This window comes from Schistocerca serialis, chromosome 8 (genome assembly GCF_023864345.2).
Source record: "Schistocerca serialis cubense isolate TAMUIC-IGC-003099 chromosome 8, iqSchSeri2.2, whole genome shotgun sequence".
Lineage (NCBI taxonomy): Eukaryota > Metazoa > Arthropoda > Insecta > Orthoptera > Acrididae > Schistocerca > Schistocerca serialis.
In genome coordinates, this window is record NC_064645.1 from 145,191,252 (window position 1) to 145,213,925 (window position 22,674).

Below are 22,674 nucleotides of genomic sequence, written 5' to 3' on the forward strand. Positions count from 1 at the left end.
CCTTCCATTTAAATAACAGACTAGCAGACAGAGAACTAAACATTACTTTCTGCGGAAAACGAATTAAACATAACAAATTTCCCAAATATTTAGGCATAACTCTTGACAGGTCACTTACCTTCAAGAAACACCTGGAACTAACTAGCCAGAAATTGAAATCCCGAAATAACATCATCCAGAGATTGGCAGGTACCACATGGGGAGCGGATGCAAATACACTACGTGTTGCAGCACTATCACGCGTCTATTCCGTGGCAGAGTGCTGTGCCCCTGTGTGGAGCAGGAGTGCCCATATGAAGAAGATTGACGCCCAGATCAATGAACCATGAGGACAATAATAGGGACACTAAAGTCAACACCTCTAGAATGGCTTCATGATCTCTCAAACATCCCTCCGCCTGAAATCCGTAGACAGCAGGCAACAATTCAGGAATGGCAGAAAATAAATCATGCAGATAAGGCAAGTATACTACCGATACACCAAGTACTAGATGACCGCTGTCGACATCGCCTTAAATCAAGAGCGACAATATGGGAAGACAGAACACTTGCCCAAGGAAATACCTATGACTGCCACAAATCCTGGAAAACCAAGTGGAGCAATAGTGACATTAACCGACACAATATAGAGGACCCCAGCCAATAATTCTCAGGAATGCAGCTTCCTCGTAAAATCTGGCGCCAGTTTAACCGTGTGAGAACTGGACACGCGAGAACTAAATCCGTGCTGTACAAATGGAGCGCCAATGATAACCCAATGTGTGACTGTGAAACTGTTGAACAAACATTACAACATCTAGTGCAAGATTGCCCACTGCGAAGATTCTGTGGTGACTGGAGAGACTTCGTGGAGGCCAGCCCTGCTGCCATTAAATGGCTGTCACATTTGGATATAACTTTTTGACGAATTATAGCTGTGATTACATTTCAACTTTGCTCAGATTTAATAATGACTGGTGTTTGTTCTGTTTATATTATTATGTATGTGTGTATATGTATATTTGTATTTATATGTTATGTTATGTAAATTTACGATGTCAATACCTCACTTGCACTGGTAAAGCCATACGATAAATACATAACAAAAAACACTGATTTATAGCAGGCTACTCGAGAAAAGTGTTGACACTTTGAAATACTAGCAGGTAAACCTAATTGGTTTAAAAAATTCTATAAGATCAGAAGAAAAGTAAGTTAAACGAAAGTAACTGAGGTATAGGGAGTTTTTCTAAACGCAAAAAATTTAAGAAAAAAGTGAATAGTAGAAGAGAGAAAACAAGAAGCAAGTAGCTCAAGAAACATTGGAGAAATCAGAAACAGCCTAAGATGATCAACGAAGTGTTAGTTAATTTGTAACATGAAATAAAAGCAATGCCAGAAGAATGCCGCGGAACTGCATGAATAGCTTGACCCTTTCTACATTCAAGACTTATTCGTTTCTCATTTGAGACAGTGATTTTTTATGAGACAATTATTACTGTTTGTTCTATGTGTATTCATTTCCAGAACACTGTTTCTCAGGTTAATGAGCCAAAAAGGTTGGCAACATTCTCACCAAGACAGAAGAAAAATCATATTTTCATCAAAAATGTTTTCTTAATATTGTAAGCAACCACTTTGGATAAAACTTGGCGTCATACAAGTTGATATAATATTAAGATTTCTGGCTTATTTTTAGTATTCAATAAAAGTGATGCGAGCTCTATTGAGCTCTATATTTTCACAATGTGTCGTACTTCATATCTGTACACTTGATACTTTTTAAACAGAAGTCTTCAATAGTCGACATATTACGCTACAGAGGTTCTGAATATGAGTAGTGTGATCTATGCTTGCCACTAGCATTGTCGTTGCGAACCGCATTCTAAGAGTAGTATGTGATCTATTTGGGTGTTGGTCACACTGCTAAGCAGCTTACAAATTGTTAACGGAGCACAGACGATTTTCTGTTAATGTTGTCGCTGACGATTTGCAGGTACTGCTGTCGCCGCACTGCTTGCTTGTGAGTAATTTATGATGTGTTTAAAAAAGTGGAAGTTTAAGTGGGATTTTTTCTTATTGGTTCGGGTTATGTAGTTTAATTGATCAGACGTGATTAAAAAACGGTATCTGCTCACATCGCCTGCACTCAGCATTGGAAATTCACCAGTTCTTTATCATTTCAGTAACTAGTATCATGGCATGGTTTTTGTATAAATGCTTTTTGTAAAATTGATTGCAATTGTTAAAGGATCAGAGTTTCAATACATTTTTTGACTGCTAGTCTCTTTTACATCATTCAGTAAATGCAATATCCTCCATCGTCTCCACACGAAAGTTTAATATTCTAATAACAGTTTCCCCCATTACACATTTGTACAAAAGTAAAACTAAAACTTAATATACTTAGAATAGCTGCATATGCTGCACTGCGCAGGGCTTTCTTTTCTTTAGATGGTTTGCAGTTGCGCTGTGCTATCATGTTCATCATATTCGGGCAGTACCGGGTTTCCCTAGCCATAAGCCATGATAATTTCTTAGGGCCAGTTTAACATTACAGTGGGATACAGTTAAATCACTTCCGGGTAAGTTTCGCGCAGATCTCATTTCTTACGCACGCAGTCTTATTCTCACCGTGCAGTGTTACGTTCACGTGTATGTCTTTTAATGTTTGGAATTTTGTTTAGTGAGTTTTAATACGTTAAATTATAGGAAATTTTTACACAATCATTTTGGACATTTACTCCCTCAAAATTTGATTTGTAATTTTATGTATAATTTTTATTCTGTTAGCTTTGTGTGTGGCACCATCAGTCACTGTGATGTCACGCATTGTACTACTGTTCGCAGTACTGTGAAGCACAGAATTTCATGGAACAGCTTATTTAGTACACATTTTTAAGTTTTTTGATTGTTGTAGTAAAAGTTAATTAATATACAGTTTTACAGTTTTAGAATGGTTTGGTGACTCATTTTATCAGATATATTTTTCGTAATTACCCCACTTGCACTGCTCAGGACTACAACATACAACATACTCAAAGTTAAAGAATGGGAAACCAGTCCAGTCCAGTTCAGTTTCCAATACAACAATTAAACAACAAACCAAACACTTTACAGCTTACCGATGAGTCGTCTCAATGGCGTGCAGGAATCTGACCATATTCTTGTGCTTCAAGTTCTGTACCACTCCGATTTCCCTCGGCAGGAACCTCCTCATATAGTCAGAAGGAGCGTAGAACTTGGAGATTATCTTGATCGCCACATCCCTGTTGTACTTCAGTGAGTGTGCCTTCTGCAAATAATAAGACCAGAGTCAGCGGTGAATACGAACGGTCTCAAGTGGAATCCTAGATTTAGAAATCATCGCTCGTACGAAACTCAGCCTGCTCTTTTCTCGCTCTTACCATGGATAAAGGGCAACAGGCAGATTCATTATTCCCATATTTCCAGAAAGCCTTTGACCAGTGCCTCACTGGAAGGACCGTGCACACGGAACATGTTCTCGGATAAGTGGGTACCTCGAAGACTTTGTAGCAATAGTTGTTGTTGTTGTTGTTGTGGTCTTCAGTCCTGAGACTGGTTTGATGCAGCTATCCATGCTACTCTATCCTGTGCAAGCTTCTTCATCACCCAGTACCTACTGCAGCCTACATCCTTCTGAATCTGCTTAGTGTATTCATCTCTTGGTCTTCCTCTACGATTTTTACCCTCCACGCTTCCCTCCAGTACTAAATTGGTGATCCCTTGATGCCTCAGAATATGTCCTGCCAACCGATCCCTTTTTCTAGTCAAGTTGTGCCACAAACTCCTCTTCTCCCCAATTCTGTTCAATACCTCCTCATTAGTTATGTGATCTACCGACCTAATCTTCAGCATTCTTCTGTAGCACCACATTTCGAAAGCTTCTATTCTCTTCTTGTCTAAACTATTTATCGTCAATGTTTCACTTCCATAAATGGCTACACTCCATACAAATGCTTTCAGAAACAACTTCCTGACACTTAAATCTATACTCGATGTTAACATATTTTTCTTCTTCGGAAACGCTTTCCTTGCCATTGCCAGTCTACATTTTATATCCTCTCTACTTCGACCACCATCAGTTATTTTGATCCCTACTTTAAGTGTCTCATTTCCTAACCTAATTCCCTCAGCATCACTCGACTTAATTCGACTACATTCCATTATCCTTGTTTTGCTTGTATCACCGGCGAGCCTCAAAGTTTTTATTTCTTCTCCATGGATTTTAATACCTACTCCGAACTTTTCTTTTGTTTCCTTTACTGATTGATCAATATACCAGATTGAATAACATCGGGGATAGGCTACAGCCCTGTCTCACTCCCTTCCCAACCACTGCTTCCCTTTCATACCCCGCGACTCTTATAACTTCCATCTGCTTTCTGCACAAATTGTAAATAGCCTTTCGCTCCCTGTATTTTACCCCTGCCACCTTCAGAATTTGAAAGAGAGTATTCCAGTCAACATTGTCAAAAGCTTTCTCTAAGTCAACAAATGCTAGAAATGTAGGTTTGCCTTTCCTTAATCTTTCTTCTAAGATAAGTCGTAGGGTCAGTATTGCCTCACGTGTTCCAACATTTCTACGGAATCCATACTGATCTTCCCTGAGGTCGGCTACTACCAGTTTTTCCATTCGTCTGTAAAGAATTCGTGTAAACACTATATTTTCCTGTATAGTGAATGTTCGTCAGAGAAGTCGTCAGGAATGCTTCAATGAAGGGTCATAAGATCACTCTTCTGCTCTATCAAAGATGTTTCCGTAAGAGCGTGCAAAAATTTAACAGGACATAGAGAATGCTCCACTGAACACTTTAAGATAGGGAACCTGGGGTCAGAGAAGCCAGCATAAGGAGATATGGAAGTAAACTTGTCTACCGCTTTGTCTAGCATTACTGTTTTCCATCTTACTTACAACTAAGGTACGTACACCTTTACACGTACTGTGCCGCTTATTTACATGTACATTATTTACTTCCTGCAAAGAAACAAGGAGGACGAACCTGATTACTAAGAAGTCTAACTGGCTATCTGAAGGGCCACCTGTGCTTGAAGTTCGTGCAAAGAGTTCTAAATGGTTCAAATGGCTCTGAGCACTATGGGACTTTACATCTGAGGTCATCAGTCCCCTAGAACTTAGAACTACTTAAACCTAACTAACCTAAGTACATCACGCACATCCATGCCCGAGGCAGGATTCGAACCTTCGACTGTAGCGATCACGCGGTTTCAGACTGTAGCGCCTAGAACCTCTCAGCCACGCCGGCCAACCAAAGAGTTCTATCTGAGTTGTTGGAGGACGTATACTTGGCTGTTCGTGAGAGGATGTGGATACAGCATGGCGGTTCACCACCTCACTTCAGTGCGGATGTCCACAAGCATCTCAATGCTGTACTTCCTGGTCGCAGGATTGGAAGGAGAGGTCCTATTCCATGGCCTGCGGCGTCACCTGATCTGGATCCCCCTTGGTTATTTCCTATGGGGATATCTAAAGTCACTTGAGTGTGAGACACCAGTGGATACGGAGATGGAATTAGTTGCCAGAATTGTAGCTGCCTGTGATGTGATTCGAAACGCACCAGGAATATTTGACAAGCTGCGTCAGAATATTGTTCGCCGATGTCATGCTTGCATTGAGGTTTATGGCCGTCAGTTTCAGCACATTCTATAAGATACAGTACAAATGGTACGTTCATTGTGTCAGTGATGGTATTTGCAGTTATCTTTAACTAATGTAAATAAAAAAGTACACAGTAACGTGATTTTAAGCCTATTACCTTCTTACGTTGGCTTCTCCGATTCCAGGTTCCCTACCTCAGACTGTTCAATGGAGCATCCTCTATATCCTGTTAAATTCTTGCTCCCTCTTGCGGAAACACCCTGTATATTCATAAACTATCTGACAAAAAGGTTGAGCAGAAATCTGCAGCTGTTGGCCGACGACGCTGTAGTCTGCGAGAAAGTATCGTCCTTCAGTGGCTCAAATGGTTCAAATGGCTCTGAGCACTATGGGACTTAACATCTGTGGTCATCAGTCCCCTAGAACTTAGAACTACTTAAACCTAACTAACCTAAGGACATCACGCATATCCATGCCCGAGGCAGGATTCGAACCTGCGACCGTAGCAGTCGCGCGGTTCCGGACTGAGCGCCTAGAACCGCTAGACCACCGTGGCCGGCGTCCTTCAGTGACTATAGGAAGATACAGGGTAGCTTAGGCAGAATTTCTCACTAACTTAATGAATGACAGGAATTCGTAGATGTAGAAAAATTTAAATTCATTCCGACGAAAGGATAAAACAGCCCTGTAATGTTCAAATACATTATTAGTGGTGCACTGCTTGACAGAATCAATTCGTTTAAATATTTCGGCGTAGTGTTGCACAGCGATATGAAACGGAACGAGTTTGTAAGGTGAGTAGTAGGGAAGGCGAATGGTCGGTTTCAGTTTATTGGGAGAATTCTAGGAAAGTGTAGCTCATCTATATAGACGGGTTGCGTACAGGACATTAGTGAGAACCAGTCTTGAATACTGTTCGAGTGTTTAGGATCCTAAAAAAGATAAGCGTGTCGAGCTTCTACTGATGTTCTGGTCAAGAGCCGCAAAAGATCGGTCCACATGATCCGTGCGGCACTTTTAGCAGTACCACAACTCAGTACATAACGACATGATTGGCTCTTCAGTCTGACCACAAAGCATAAACGGTACGTGTCACACATGGTCATATCAGTTCCTTATATAGTTACGACATCAAAATTGGAATTATTTCGCTCAAAAATACTGGGAATTAAAAACATGCTACAACGCAAATGTAAAGAAGAGTTGCTTTTTTCTCTCTTTTCCAGAAGAGTACAACTACTTTTTTTGTTTCAGAAGTCCACCTCCTTAGCTGAGTGGTCAGCACAGCTGACTGACATGTGGACACTGGTTCGAATCCCGGTACTGGCAGAGAGATTTCCTTGATGGGAGGAAATGAAGGCGGTGTAAAGTGTCAACTGAGGAGCTATTTGACCGAGCAGTAGCGTCTCGAGGTTACGAAAACTGACAACGGCCGAGATAGCTGTGCGCTGACCCCGTGCCCCTCCATTCCGTATCCAGTGAAGCATTGGCAGAGGGTGACACGGTAGTCGGTCGGTGCCGATGGGCCCGCTAGTACTGAGAGTTTCTTCCAGAAAGAGTTAATTGGTTTCTGAAACGTTTTTAATGCTGTTAGAGAAGAATTTTATTCTTTTTCCATGAAAGATTTAATGGTTTCCCAAATTGACTTTTCTTACCACAAGAATATGTTTATTGGCTTTGCGAGAAGAGGTTTTCTGTTTCCAGAATGAGATTTTCACTCTGCAGCGGAGTGTGTGCTGATATGAAACTTCCTGGCAGATTAAAACTGTGTGCCAGACCGAGACTCGAACTCAGGACCTTTGCCTTTTGCGAGTAAGTGCTCTACCAACTGGGCTGCCCAAGCAGGACTCACGACCCGTACTCACAGCTTCAGTTCTGCTAGTACCTCGTCTCCTAACTTCCAAACTTCACAGAAGTTCTTATGTGAAACTTGCAGAACTAGCACTCCTGGAAGAAAGGATATTGCGGAGACATGGCTTAGCCACAGCCTGGGGGATGTTTCCCGAAAGATTTTCACTCTTCAGCGGAGTGTTCGCTGATATGAAACTTCCTGACAGATTATACCTGTGTGTCGGACCGAGTCTCGAACTCGGGACCTTTGGCTTTCGTGGGCAAGTGGTCTACCAACTGAGCTACCCAAGCACGACTCACAACCCGTCCTCACAGCTTCAATTCTGCCAGTACCACGTCTCCTACCATCCAAACTTCACGGAAGCTCTTCTGCGAACCTTGCAGAACTAGCACTCCTGGAAGAAAGGATATTGCGGAGACGTGGCTTAGCCACAGTCTGGGGGATGTTTCCAGAATGAGGTTTTCACTCTGCAGTGGAATGTTCGCTGATATGAAACTTCTGACAGATTAAAACTGTGTGCCAGGCCGAGGTACTGGCAGAATTAAACCTGTGAGGACGGGCGATGAGGCGTGGCTTGGGTAGCTCAGTTGGTGCCGGCACGGTAACTCAGCGTATTTGGTCAGAGTGTTAGAAGCTCTCTGCAATAAAAATCTGAGTTAATGGATCAACGACGAACTGAAACGGGTGTCTTGCGACGTTCGCCCCAAGCAGATACAACGAATGAAAACGAACAAAATTATATTTTTTTTAAAAGTTGGTAGAGCATTTGCCCGCGAAACGCAAAGGTCCCGAGTTCGAGTCTTGGTCTGGCACACAGTTTTAATCTGTCAGGAAGTTTCATGAGTTCGAGTCTCGGTTTGGCACACAGTTTTAATCTGTCAGGAAGTTTCATATCAGCGCACACTCCGCTGCAGAGTCAAAATCTCACTCTGGAAACATCCCCCAGGCTGTGGCTAAGCCATATCTCCACAATATCCTTTCTTCCAAGAGTGCTAGTTCTGCAACGGTCGCAGAAGACCTTCTGTGAAGTTTGGAAGGTAGGAGACGAGGTACTGGCAGAATTGAAGCTGTGAGGACGGTTCGTGAGTTGTGCTTGGGTAGCTCAGTTAGTAGAGTACTTTCCGCGAAAGGCAAAGGTCCCGAGTTCGAGTCTCGGTCCGGCAGACAGCTATAATCTGTCAGAAAGTTTCATATCAGCTTTCCAGACCGACACAAACTTCCATGTCATGCACCTAGGCTAGTGGGGATAAGGCCCCACAGTTTTCAGTTTTTCTAAAACTGTAGTCAGTGAGGGGTAGATTTTCACGCTATTTCAAATTGTAGGTGTAGGATGGGCTGTTATCTATAAACCACCCAAATTGCATGTCTGTCGCATTGCTAATAACCAAGAAATTTACAATTTAGCTCAAGCAATAATTGTTGGGTTTTGCCCCAGAAATTGGTAGGTGTTGAGATAGAGGTGGATAAAAATGGATGACTGTGCAAAAAAGACACTAGAAATAACCTTTTGTAACATTATTGCATTATAGTCAAGTTACCGACATGGTAAGCCAAGCGGGAAATACGAGTTCGAGTACCGGCCCTGCATAGATTTTCTTATGTCGTTTTGGTTAGTATTTCTATAGGCCTATCTATTAAAGTTATGTTGAATTTCATCTAGAAATTTCAATATTGTAACTATAGCTTCTCATTAAACATCAATACTTATTTCTTAATTGTTGAAAAAATGGTTCAAATGGCTCTGAGCACTATGGGACTTAACAGCTGAGGTCGTCAGTCCCCTAGAACTTAGAACTACTTAAACCTAACTAACCTAAGGACATCACACACATCCATGCCCGAGGCAGGATTCGAACCTGCGACCGTAGCGATCGCGCTGTTCCAGACTGTAGCGTCTAGAACTGCTTGGCCACTTCGGCCGGGCCGTAATTGTTGAAGGAAGACTGGATGCTCTCCAGTAATGGGCGAGAATAGCATTCATGACCAGTGCGCCAAATGGCACATTCCAACAGGATAGTGTAAGACGGCACACTGCAGTTCACTCCACAGACTTGTTGAGGAACGTACGGACTCCTGAACGGCCTACCCAGTCCCCTGATTCGTCAGCCATGGAGGTTGTATGGCATGAGTTGAGAAGACCTATAATTTCATACTGGCTTCCATTCACCAGTCTTCACAAACTGACACAGCAGGTGTTTCAAGCATGACTAGAAAATCCTCTAGTCGACGGTGGTGGCTATTTGCTTCCAAATACCTCATAGTGAGGTCGATGGTGATCTTCAGTTCAAAATGGAATGACAATTTAATCATTTAATACACGTTACATGATGAATATCTCCACAAAATTTGATAAACATCAAACTGGTGCCACATGGTGTAACACATATTATCAGTTTCAGTCTCTCTCTCCCGAAATGACGACGACGGGAGAAAGCAGAAAAACAGGATATCGTGCTTGTGTTTGTGTGTGTTTATGGATTAGGGGCGTTGAAAGACGAGGTTATCAATGACACGCTCACCGAACTGAGGGTCACGACTCGCCTCCTTGGCTAGCTACATTCGACATTTCGCTCCCTTTTGTACACACCTGCTCTGGAACCAAGCAGCAAAACGTTTCCTTCTACAGCCTTTGGAATTTGGGTAGGTGTCCTGGATGCGCTGGACTACCTTATCTGCCAGGTATAAATGTTGTAGAGACTGAAGAGCACTTAGGCAGTCGGAGCAGACGAGCAATTTCTAAAGAGGACATGGCACATCTAAAGAGGACGTGGCACATCTCATATGGTCCAGCGCACTCAGGATGGCGTATAATTCGGCATCGAAGACAGTGAAATCTGGAGGAAACCGAATCTTGAGGACACGATCAGGGAAAAACAATAGAGCAACCAACGGAGTCCCCCTGTTTAGACCCATCCGTGAACATGGCAAAGTAGTTGTGCTGCTCATTTCAAATGTTGGAAAATATGTATTTAAAGCATAAACAGGAATTTATCCTCCCATGTACTGCACTAAATCTAAAATTACGCTGTGCCTTGCAGTAACCAGGGTGGCAGTCGGTTAAAACTCTGGATCTGGGTCTGTACTTGCCTCACACCAAGCGACTGCAGCTCACACTCTACGCGGATTTCAAACGCCTGGTTCGTCGTGAACGATTGGAGAAAAGTATGAAATGTATTCTAAATTTCGAACATGGATAATCATCAGCTGTAGGAGAGGGTACCCAAACAAAACCACAATTATTTTACAAAACTATGTATTTTCAAATTGTTTGCAAAACAACCATATACCCTTCAAAAGTACTTTCCATTACAACCAATACATTTGTCCCACCAGTGCTTCCACCCTTCGAAACATTTTTGTAGTCCTCTTTGGAAATGGCTGACAGATCCTCCGTCGTTTTTTCTTGACTTCTTTAATGTTGCCAAACCGGTGTCCTTTCATGATCCTTTTCATGCTTGGAAATACAGAAAAGTCGCACGGAGCCAGTTCAGGCAAGTAAGGTGCGTGGGTCAGCGGAACCATATCATTTTTAGCCAAAAACTGTCTAACGGAGAAGGCTGTGTGTACAGATGTCTTGTCGTGGTGGGAAAACCAGTCTCCTCTCTGCCACGAATCGGATCTTTTTTGACGAACACTGTTGTGCAATCTTCTTAAAACTTCCAAATGACAGATTTGATTGACGGTCTGACCTGGGCCAACAAACTCTGAATGAACTACGTCCTTGGCATCAAAAAGGTAATCAGCATTGTTTTGATGTTTGACCTGACTTGACTTGACAACATTTTTTTTTTTTTTTTTTTTTTTGGATGAGCCGACGATGACATCTTCCATTGGCTTGATTGTTGCTATGTTTCTGGGTTGTAACCATAGCACCAAGACTCATCACCACTTTGACAGAAAATCTGGATTAGTTTCTAGCTGTTGTTTCAAAGCACGACATGTTTCAACTCGCCGTTCCTCTTGATTGTGAGCCAGAACCAAAGGAACAAGCTTGGCAGCAACGCTTTTCGTTCTCAAATTTTCCGTTAAAATTCGCTGAACCGAACTCCAAGGTAACCCACAAATCTCCGACGGTTGATCAGTTGTCTGATGATGGTCTGTGAGCACAAGCTCTCGAATGTTTTCAATATTTCCGTCATTTCGGACAGTTTATGGACGCCCAGAGCGAGTTTTGTCATCAATCGACCTGTCGGCATTTTTAAATCGCGGAAACCAGTGGTACACTTGAGTTTTTCCCATAGCGCCATCATGGTAAGCTGTTTTCAACATAGAAACAGTTTCAATGATATTTTTACGGAACAGAAAACAAAATTTTACAGCCGCACGTTGTACACTTAAGCTTTCCGTCATAAAAAAGACACAAGAAGACAACAACGCTAGCAAAAACAGTCACTGCAGATAAAGAGAACAAACCAGGTCGGGAATACAGGAGGCACTGAACTGGCACTCAGTTGCAGTATACACGCCTAGTGGTAGAAATACGTACTACACAGGCTCCACTCACAGAAATGTTATTGCGTTTTGATTTTTTTGTTTTTTTTTTGGGGGGGGGGACTCCGGCGTATGATAGAATGACAACAATGACTGGGATTTTACATAACGGCTGTGGTCACCATAGTGCCTGTTCCTGTGCATGTCGCAAGGTACATCACATCGCACTTCTTAACAACATAGGCACTGTAATACCGTATTCTCCGACTGGAGAAAAGGCGTTCCATAGCTGAACGAGCAACATTATGGTACGTTGGTGAAGTCGGTGCAGCGAAGATCTTGTATACTCGACGCACTATGAGGAGTTGCTGCTGAATGGTAAGTGGCGGTTCCCCAGTCTCAGCACAGATATTAACTATGGGGCTGATCCTGTTAGCATCCGTCACCAACTTGGTGAACAGCATCAATGATCAGCAGGTAAAAAGGTCTTGCTGATATGTATACCGTGCACCCACAATTCAGCCGTGATCTCACGAAAGCTCTATGAAACTGGAACAGACGCGCCCTGTCTGCTCCTCAGACCTGTGGCTAAGGAACTTTAAGATGTTCAGTGCCTCTTGTGCCCTTGTTTTCACGTCCTTCAGGTGTGGTAAACACGACAGTTTGGAACAGAAAATGAGGCCAAGGAACGTCACAGAGTCTTTCAAAGACAGAATAGTGTCCTTCAAATGTAATTGACAAGCAAACTGAAAATACGAGGAGAACGATTAAAATCGACACACACACTTCTCTGCAGAAAATGTTCGCTGAGCTGGAAAATGTCATGGGATTCCTCCTAATATTGTGTTGGACCTCTTTTTGCATGGCGTTGTTAAGCAAGTCTACGTGGCATGTACTCAACAAGTTGTTGGAAGTCCGCTGCAAAAATATTGACCCATGCTCCCTCTATAGCCGTCCATAATCGCAAAGCACTGCCTGTGCAAGATTTTGTGCACCATCTGACCTCTCAATTACGTCCCATGAATATTCGATGGGATTGATGTCGGGTGATCTGAGTGCCCAAATCATTTGCTCGAATTGTCTTCAATGTTCTTCAAACTAATCGCGAACGAATTATCCATCTTTTTTATTTGCAAAAATATTGACCCATGCTCCCTCTATAGCCGTCCATAATCGCAAAGCACTGCCTGTGCAAGATTTTGTGCACCATCTTACCTCTCAATTATGTCCCATGAATATTCGATGGGATTGATGTCGGGTGATCTGAGTGGCCAAATCATTTGCTCGAATTGTCCTGAATGTTCTTCAAACTAATCGCGAACGAATTCTCCATCTTTTTTATTTGCAAAAATATTGACCCATGCTCCCTCTATAGCCGTCCATAATCGCAAAGCACTGCCTGTGCAAGATTTTGTGCACCATCTGACCTCTCAATTATGTCCCATGAATATTCGATGGGATTGATGTCGGGTGATCTGAGTGGCCAAATCATTTGCTCGAATTGTCCTGAATGTACTTCAAACTAATCGCGAACGAATTATCCATCTTTTTTATTTGCAAAAATATTGACCCATGCTCCCTCTATAGCCGTCCATAATCGCAAAGCACTGCCTGTGCAAGATTTTGTGCACCATCTGACCTCTCAATTATGTCCCATGAATATTCGATGGGATTGATGTCGGGTGATCTGAGTGGCCAAATCATTTGCTCGAATTGTCCTGAATGTTCTTCAAACTAATCGCGAACGAATTATCCATCTTTTTTATTTGCAAAAATATTGACCCATGCTCCCTCTATAGCCGTCCATAATCGCAAAGCACTGCCTGTGCAAGATTTTGTGCACCATCTGACCTCTCAATTATGTCCCATGAATATTCGATGGGATTGATGTCGGGTGATCTGAGTGGCCAAATCATTCGCTCGAATTGTCCTGAATGTTCTTCAAACTAATCGCGAAGGAATTATCCATCTTTTTTATTTGCAAAAATATTGACCCATGCTCCCTCTATAGCCGTCCATAATCGCAAAGCACTGCCTGTGCAAGATTTTGTGCACCATCTGACCTCTCAATTATGTCCCATGAATATTCGATGGGATTGATGTCCGGTGATCTGAGTGGCCAAATCATTTGCTCGAATTGTCCTGAATGTTCTTCAAACTAATCGCGAACGAATTATCCATCTTTTTTATTTGCAAAAATATTGACCCCTGCTCCCTCTATAGCCGTCCATAATCGCAAAGCACTGACTGTGCAAGATTTTGTGCACCATCTGACCTCTCAATTATGTCCCATGAATATTCGATGGGTTTGATGTCGGGTGATCTGAGTGGCCAAATCATTTGCTCGAATTGTCCTGAATGTTCTTCAAACTAATCGCGAACGAATTATCCATCTTTTTTATTTGCAAAAATATTGACCCATGCTCCCTCTATAGCCGTCCATAATCGCAAAGCACTGCCTGTGCAAGATTTTGTGCACCATCTGACCTCTCAATTATGTCCCATGAATATTCGATGGGATTGATGTCGGGTGATCTGAGTGGCCAAATCATTTGCTCGAATTGTCCTGAATGTTCTTCAAACTAATCGCGAACGAATTATCCATCTTTTTTATTTGCAAAAATATTGACCCCTGCTCCCTCTATAGCCGTCCATAATCGCAAAGCACTGACTGTGCAAGATTTTGTGCACCATCTGACCTCTCAATTATGTCCCATGAATATTCGATGGGATTGATGTCGGGTGATCTGAGTGGCCAAATCATTTGCTCGAATTGTCCTGAATGTTCTTCAAACTAATCGCGAACGAATTATCCATCTTTTTTATTTGCAAAAATATTGACCCCTGCTCCCTCTATAGCCGTCCATAATCGCAAAGCACTGACTGTGCAAGATTTTGTGCACCATCTGACCTCTCAATTATGTCCCATGAATATTCGATGGGATTGATGTCGGGTGATCTGAGTGGCCAAATCATTTGCTCGAATTGTCCTGAATGTTCTTCAAACTAATCGCGAACGAATTATCCATCTTTTTTATTTGCAAAAATATTGACCCATGCTCCCTCTATAGCCGTCCATAATCGCAAAGCACTGACTGTGCAAGATTTTGTGCACCATCTGACCTCTCAATTATGTCCCATGAATATTCGATGGGATTGATGTCCGGTGATGTGAGTGGCCAAATCATTTGCTCGAATTGTCCTGAATGTTCTTCAAACTAATCGCGAACGAATTATCCATCTTTTTTATTTGCAAAAATATTGACCCCTGCTCCCTCTATAGCCGTCCATAATCGCAAAGCACTGACTGTGCAAGATTTTGTGCACCATCTGACCTCTCAATTATGTCCCATGAATATTCGATGGGATTGATGTCGAGTGATCTGAGTGGCCAAATCATTTGCTCGAATTGTCCTGAATGTTCTTCAAACTAATCGCGAACGAATTATCCATCTTTTTTATTTGCAAAAATATTGACCCCTGCTCCCTCTATAGCCGTCCATAATCGCAAAGCACTGACTGTGCAAGATTTTGTGCACCATCTGACCTCTCAATTATGTCCCATGAATATTCGATGGGATTGATGTCCGGTGATGTGAGTGGCCAAATCATTTGCTCGAATTGTCCTGAATGTTCTTCAAACTAATCGCGAACGAATTATCCATCTTTTTTATTTGCAAAAATATTGACCCCTGCTCCCTCTATAGCCGTCCATAATCGCAAAGCACTGACTGTGCAAGATTTTGTGCACCATCTGACCTCTCAATTATGTCCCATGAATATTCGATGGGATTGATGTCGGGTGATCTGAGTGGCCAAATCATTTGCTCGAATTGTCCTGAATGTTCTTCAAACTAATCGCGTACGAATTATCCATCTTTTTTATTTGCAAAAATATTGACCCATGCTCCCTCTATAGCTGTCCATAATCGCAGAGCACTGCCTGTGCAAGATTTTGTGCACCATCTGACCTCTCAATTATGTCCCATGAATATTCGATGGGATTGATGTCGGGTGATCTGTGTGGAAAAATCATTTGCTCGAATTGTCCTGAATGTTCTTCAAACTAATCGCGAACGAATTATCCATCTTTTTTATTTGCAAAAATATTGACCCATGCTCCCTCTATAGCCATCCATAATCGCAAAGCACTGCCTGTGCAAGATTTTGTGCACCATCTGACCTCTCAATTATGTCCCATGAATATTCGATGGGTATGATGTCCGGTGATCTGAGTGGCCAAATCATTTGCTCGAATTGTCCTGAATGTTCTTCAAACTAATCGCGAACGAATTATCCATCATTTTTATTTGCAAAAATATTGACCCATGCTCCCTCTATAGCTGTCCATAATCGCAAAGCACTGCCTGTGCAAGATTTTGTGCACCATCTGACCTCTCAATTATGTCCCATGAATATTCGATGGGTTTGATGTCCGGTGATCTGAGTGGCCAAATCATTTGCTCGAATTGTCCTGAATGTTCTTCAAACTAATCGCGAACGAATTATCCATCTTTTTTATTTGCAAAAATATTGACCCATGCTCCCTCTATAGCCGTCCATAATCGCAAAGCACTGCCTGTGCAAGATTTTGTGCACCATCTGACCTCTCAATTATGTTCCATGAATATGCGATGGGTTTGATGTCCGGTGATCTGAGTGGCCAAATCATTTGCTCGAATTGTCCTGAATGTTCTTCAAACTAATCGCGAACGAATTATCCATCTTTTTTATTTGCAAAAATATTGACCCATGCTCCCTCTATAGCCGTCCATAATCGCAAAGCACTGCCTGTGCAAGATTTTGTGCACCATCTGACCTCTCAATTATGTCCCATGAATATTCAATGGGTTTGATGTCCGGTGATCTGAGTGGCCAAATCATTTGCTCGAATTGTCCTCAATGTTCTTCAAACTAATCGCGAACGAATTATCCATCTTTTTTATTTGCAAAAATATTGACCCATGCTCCCTCTATAGCTGTCCATAATCGCAAAGCACTGCCTGTGCAAGATTTTTTGCACCATCTGACCTCTCAATTATGTCCCATGAATATTCGATGGGTTTGATGTCCGGTGATCTGAGTGGCCAAATCATTTGCTCGAATTGTCCTGAATGTTCTTCAAACTAATCGCGAACGAATTATCCATCTTTTTTATTTGCAAAAATATTGACCCATGCTCCCTCTATAGCCGTCCATAATCGCAAAGCACTGCCTGTGCAAGATTTTGTGCACCATCTGACCTCTCAATTATGTCCCATGAATATTCGATGGGATTGATGTCGGGTGATCTGAGTGGCCAAATCATTTGCTCTATAGCCGTCCATAATCGCAAAGCACTGCCTGTGCAAGATTTTGTGCACCATCTGACCTCTCAATTATGTCCCATGAATATTCGATGGGATTGATGTCGGGTGATCTGAGTGGCCAAATCATTTGCTCGAATTGTCCTGAATGTTCTTCAAACTAATCGCAAACGAATTATCCATCTTTTTTATTTGGAAAAATATTGACCCATGCTCCCTCTACAGCCGTCCATAATCGCAAAGCACTGCCTGTGCAAGATTTTGTGCACCATCTGACCTCTCAATTATGTCGCATGAATATTCGATGGCATTGATGTCCGGTGATCTGAGTGGCCAAATCATTTGCTCGAATTGTCCTGAATGTTCTTCAAACTAATCGCGAACAAATTATCCATCTTTTTTATTTGCAAAAATATTGACGCATGCTCCCTCTATAGCCGTCCATAATCGCAAAGCACTGCCTGTGCAAGATTTTGTGCACCATCTGACCTCTCAATTATGTCCCATGAATATTCGATGGGTTTGATGTCCGGTGATCTGAGTGGCCAAATCATTTGCTCGAATTGTCCTGAATGTTCTTCAAACTAATCGCGAACGAATTATCCATCTTTTTTATTTGCAAAAATATTGACCCATGCTCCCTCTATAGCCGTCCATAATCGCAAAGCACTGCCTGTGCAAGATTTTGTGCACCATCTGACCTCTCAATTATGTCGCATGAATATTCGATGGCATTGATGTCCGGTGATCTGAGTGGCCAAATCATTTGCTCGAATTGTCCTGAATGTTCTTCAAACTAATCGCGAACAAATTATCCATCTTTTTTATTTGCAAAAATATTGACGCATGCTCCCTCTATAGCCGTCCATAATCGCAAAGCACTGCCTGTGCAAGATTTTGTGCACCATCTGACCTCTCAATTATGTTCCATGAATATTCGATGGGCTTGATGTCCGGTGATCTGAGTGGCCAAATCATTTGCTCGAATTGTCCTGAATGTTCTTCAAACTAATCGCGAACGAATTATCCATTTTTTTATTTTCAAAAATATTGACCCATGCTCCCTCTATAGCCGTCCATAATCGCAAACCACTGCCTGTGAGAGATTTTGTGCACCACCTGACCTCTCAATTATGTCCCATGAATATTCAATGGGTTTGATGTCCGGTGATCTGAGTGGCCAAATCATTTGCTCGAATTGTCCTGAATGTTCTTCAAACTAATCGCGAACGAATTATCCATCTTTTTTATTTGCAAAAATATTGACCCATGCTCCCTCTATAGCCATCCATAATCGCAAAGCACTGCCTGTGCAAGATTTTGTGCACTATCTGACCTCTCAATTATGTCCCATGAATATTCGATGGGTTTGATGTCCGGTGATCTGAGTGGCCAAATCATTTGCTCGAATTGTTCCTCAAACTAATCGCGAACGAATTATCCATCTTTTTTATTTGCAAAAATATTGACCCATGCTCACTCTATAGCCGTCCATAATCGCAAAGCACTGCCTGTGCAAGATTTTGTACACCATCTGACCTCTCAATTATGTCCCATGAATATTCGATGGGTTTGATGTCCGGTGATCGGAGTGGCCAAATCATTTGCTCGAATTGTCCTGAATGTTCTTCAAACTAATCGCGAACGAATTATCCATCTTTTTCATTTGCAAAAATATTGACCCATGCTCCCTCTATAGCCGTCCATAATCGCAAAGCACTGCCTGTGCAAGATTTTGTGCACCATCTGACCTCTCAATTATGTTCCATGAATATTCGATGGGTTTGATGTCCGGTGATCTGAGTGGCCAAATCATTTGCTCGAATTGTCCTGAATGTTCTTCAAACTAATCGCGAACGAACTATCCATTTTTTTTATTTGCAAAAATATTGACCCACGCTCCCTCTATAGCCGTCCATAATCGCAAAGCACTGCCTGTGCAAGATTTTGTGCACCATCTGACCTCTCAATTATGTCCCATGAATATTCAATGGGTTTGATGTCCGGTGATCTGAGTGGCCAAATCATTTGCTCGAATTGTCCTGAATGTTCTTCAAACTAATCGCGAACGAATTATCCATCTTTTTTATTTGCAAAAATATTGACCCATGCTCCCTCTATAGCCGTCCATAATCGCAAAGCACTGCCTGTGCAAGATTTTTTGCACCATCTGACCTCTCAATTATGTCCCATGAATATTCGATGGGTTTGAGGTCCGGTGATCTGAGTGGCCAAATCATTTGCTCGAATTGTCCTGAATGTTCTTCAAACTAATCGCGAACGAATTATCCATCTTTTTTATTTGCAAAAATATTGACCCATGCTCCCTCTATAGCCGTCCATAATCGCAAAGCACTGCCTGTGCAAGATTTTGTGCACCATCTGACCTCTCAATTATGTCCCATGAATATTCGATGGGATTGAAGTCGGGTGATCTGAGTGGCCAAATCATTTGCTCTATAGCCGTCCATAATCGCAAAGCACTGCCTGTGCAAGATTTTGTGCACCATCTGACCTCTCAATTATGTCCCATGAATATTCGATGGGATTGATGTCGGGTGATCTGAGTGGCCAAATCATTTGCTCAAATTGTCCTGAATGTTCTTCAAACTAATCGATAACGGATTATCCATCTTTTTTATTTGCAAAAATATTGACCCATGCTCCCTCTATAGCCGTCCATAATCGCAAAGCACTGCCTGTGCAAGATTTTGTGCACCATCTGACCTCTTAATTATGTCCCATGAATATTCGATGGGATTGATGTCGGGTGATCTGAGTGGCCAAATCATTTGCTCGAATTGTCCTGAATGTTCTTCAAACTAATCACGAACGAATTATCCATCTTTTTTATTTGCAAAAATATTGACCCATGCTCCCTCTATAGCCGTCCATAATCGCAAAGCACTGCCTGTGCAAGATCTTGTGCACCATCTGACCTCTCAATTATGTCCCATGAATATTCGATGGGTTTGATGTCCGGTGATCAGAGTGGTCAAATCATTTGCTCGAATTGTCCTGAATGTTCTTCAAACTAATCGCGAACGAATCATCCATCTTTTTTATTTGCAAAAATATTGACCCACGCTCCCTCTATAGCCGTCCATAATCGCAAAGCACTGCCTGTGCAAGATCTTGTGCACCATCTGACCTCTCAATTATGTCCCATGAATATTCGATGGGTTTGATGTCGGGTGATCTGAGTAGCCAAATCATTTGCTCGAATTGTCCTGAATGTTCTTCAAACTAATCGCGAACGAATTATCCATCTTTTTTATTTGCAAAAATATTGACCCATGCTCCCTCTATAGCCGTCAATAATCGCAAAGCACTGCCTGTGCAAGATTTTGTGCACCATCTGACCTCTCAATTATGTCCCATGAATATTCGATGGGTTTAATGTCCGGTGATCTGAGTGGCCAAATCATTTGCTCGAATTGTCCTGAATGTTCTTCAAACTAATTGCGAACGAATTATCCATCTTTTTTATTTGCAAAAATATTGACCCATGCTCCCTCTATAGCCGTCCATAATCGCAAAGCACTGCCTGTGCAAGATTTTGTGCACCATCTGACCTCTCAATTATGTCCCATGAATATTCGATGGGTTTGATGTCCGGTGATCTGAGTGGCCAAATCATTTGCTCGAATTGTCCAGAATGTTCTTCAAACTAATCGCGAACGAATTATCCATCTTTTTTATTTGCAAAAATATTGACCCATGCTCCCTCTATAGCCGTCCATAATAGCAAAGCACTGCCTGTGCAAGATTTTGTGCACCATCTGACCTCTCAATTATGTCCCATGAATATTCGATGGGATTGATGTCGGGTGATCTGAGTGGCCAAATCATTTGCTCGAATTGTCCTGAATGTTCTTCAAACTAATCGCGAACGAATTATCCATCTTTTTTATTTGCAAAAATATTGACCCATGCTCCCTCTATAGCCGTCCATAATCGCAAAGCACTGCCTGTGCAAGATCTTGTGCACCATCTGACCTCTCAATTATGTCCCATGAATATTCGATGGGTTTGATGTCGGGTGATTTGAGTGGCCAAATCATTTGCTCGAATTGTCCTGAATGTTCTTCAAACTAATCGCGAACGAATTATCCATCTTTTTTATTTGCAAAAATATTGACCCATGCTCCCTCTATAGCCGTCCATAATCGCAAAGCACTGCCTGTGCAAGATTTTTTGCACCATCTGACCTCTCAATTATGTCCCATGAATATTCGATGGGTTTGATGTCCGGTGATCTGAGTGGCCAAATCATTTGCTCGAATTGTCCTGAATGTTCTTCAAACTAATCGCGAACGAATTATCCATCTTTTTTATTTGCAAAAATATTGACCCATGCTCCCTCTATAGCCATCCATAATCGCAAAGCACTGCCTGTGCAAGATTTTGTGCACTATCTGACCTCTCAATTATGTCCCATGAATATTCGATGGGTTTGATGTCCGGTGATCTGAGTGGCCAAATCATTTGCTCGAATTGTTCCTCAAACTAATCGCGAACGAATTATCCATCTTTTTTATTTGCAAAAATATTGACCCATGCTCACTCTATAGCCGTCCATAATCGCAAAGCACTGCCTGTGCAAGATTTTGTACACCATCTGACCTCTCAATTATGTCCCATGAATATTCGATGGGTTTGATGTCCGGTGATCGGAGTGGCCAAATCATTTGCTCGAATTGTCCTGAATGTTCTTCAAACTAATCGCGAACGAATTATCCATCTTTTTTATTTGCAAAAATATTGACCCATGCTCCCTCTATAGCCGTCCATAATCGCAAAGCACTGCCTGTGCAAGATTTTGTGCACCATCTGACCTCTCAATTATGTTCCATGAATATTCGATGGGTTTGATGTCCGGTGATCTGAGTGGCCAAATCATTTGCTCGAATTGTCCTGAATGTTCTTCAAACTAATCGCGAACGAATTATCCATTTTTTTTATTTGCAAAAATATTGACCCACGCTCCCTCTATAGCCGTCCATAATCGCAAAGCACTGCCTGTGCAAGATTTTGTGCACCATCTGACCTCTCAATTATGTCCCATGAATATTCAATGGGTTTGATGTCCGGTGATCTGAGTGGCCAAATCATTTGCTCGAATTGTCCTGAATGTTCTTCAAACTAATCGCGAACGAATTATCCATCTTTTTTATTTGCAAAAATATTGACCCATGCTCCCTCTATAGCCGTCCATAATCGCAAAGCACTGCCTGTGCAAGATTTTGTGCACCATCTGACCTCTCAATTATGTCCCATGAATATTCGATGGGTTTGATGTCCGGTGATCTGAGTGGCCAAATCATTTGCTCGAATTGTCCTGAATGTTCTTCAAACTAATCGCGAACGAATTATCCATCTTTTTTATTTGCAAAAATATTGACCCATGCTCCCTCTATAGCCGTCCATAATCGCAAAGCACTGCCTGTGCAAGATCTTGTGCA

General features: G+C 42.0%; 1 protein-coding gene across 1 annotated transcript in view; it reads right to left on the reverse strand.

The window, feature by feature from the left end:
• Positions 1–22,674, reverse strand: part of LOC126416876 (testis-specific serine/threonine-protein kinase 4-like) — a 141,622-nt gene that overhangs the window by 87,851 nt on the left and 31,097 nt on the right. The window contains exon 3 of the mRNA XM_050084759.1: positions 3,105–3,274. Coding sequence (XP_049940716.1) covers positions 3,105–3,274 — 170 coding nt within the window. The remainder of the gene's footprint in view (positions 1–3,104; positions 3,275–22,674) is intronic.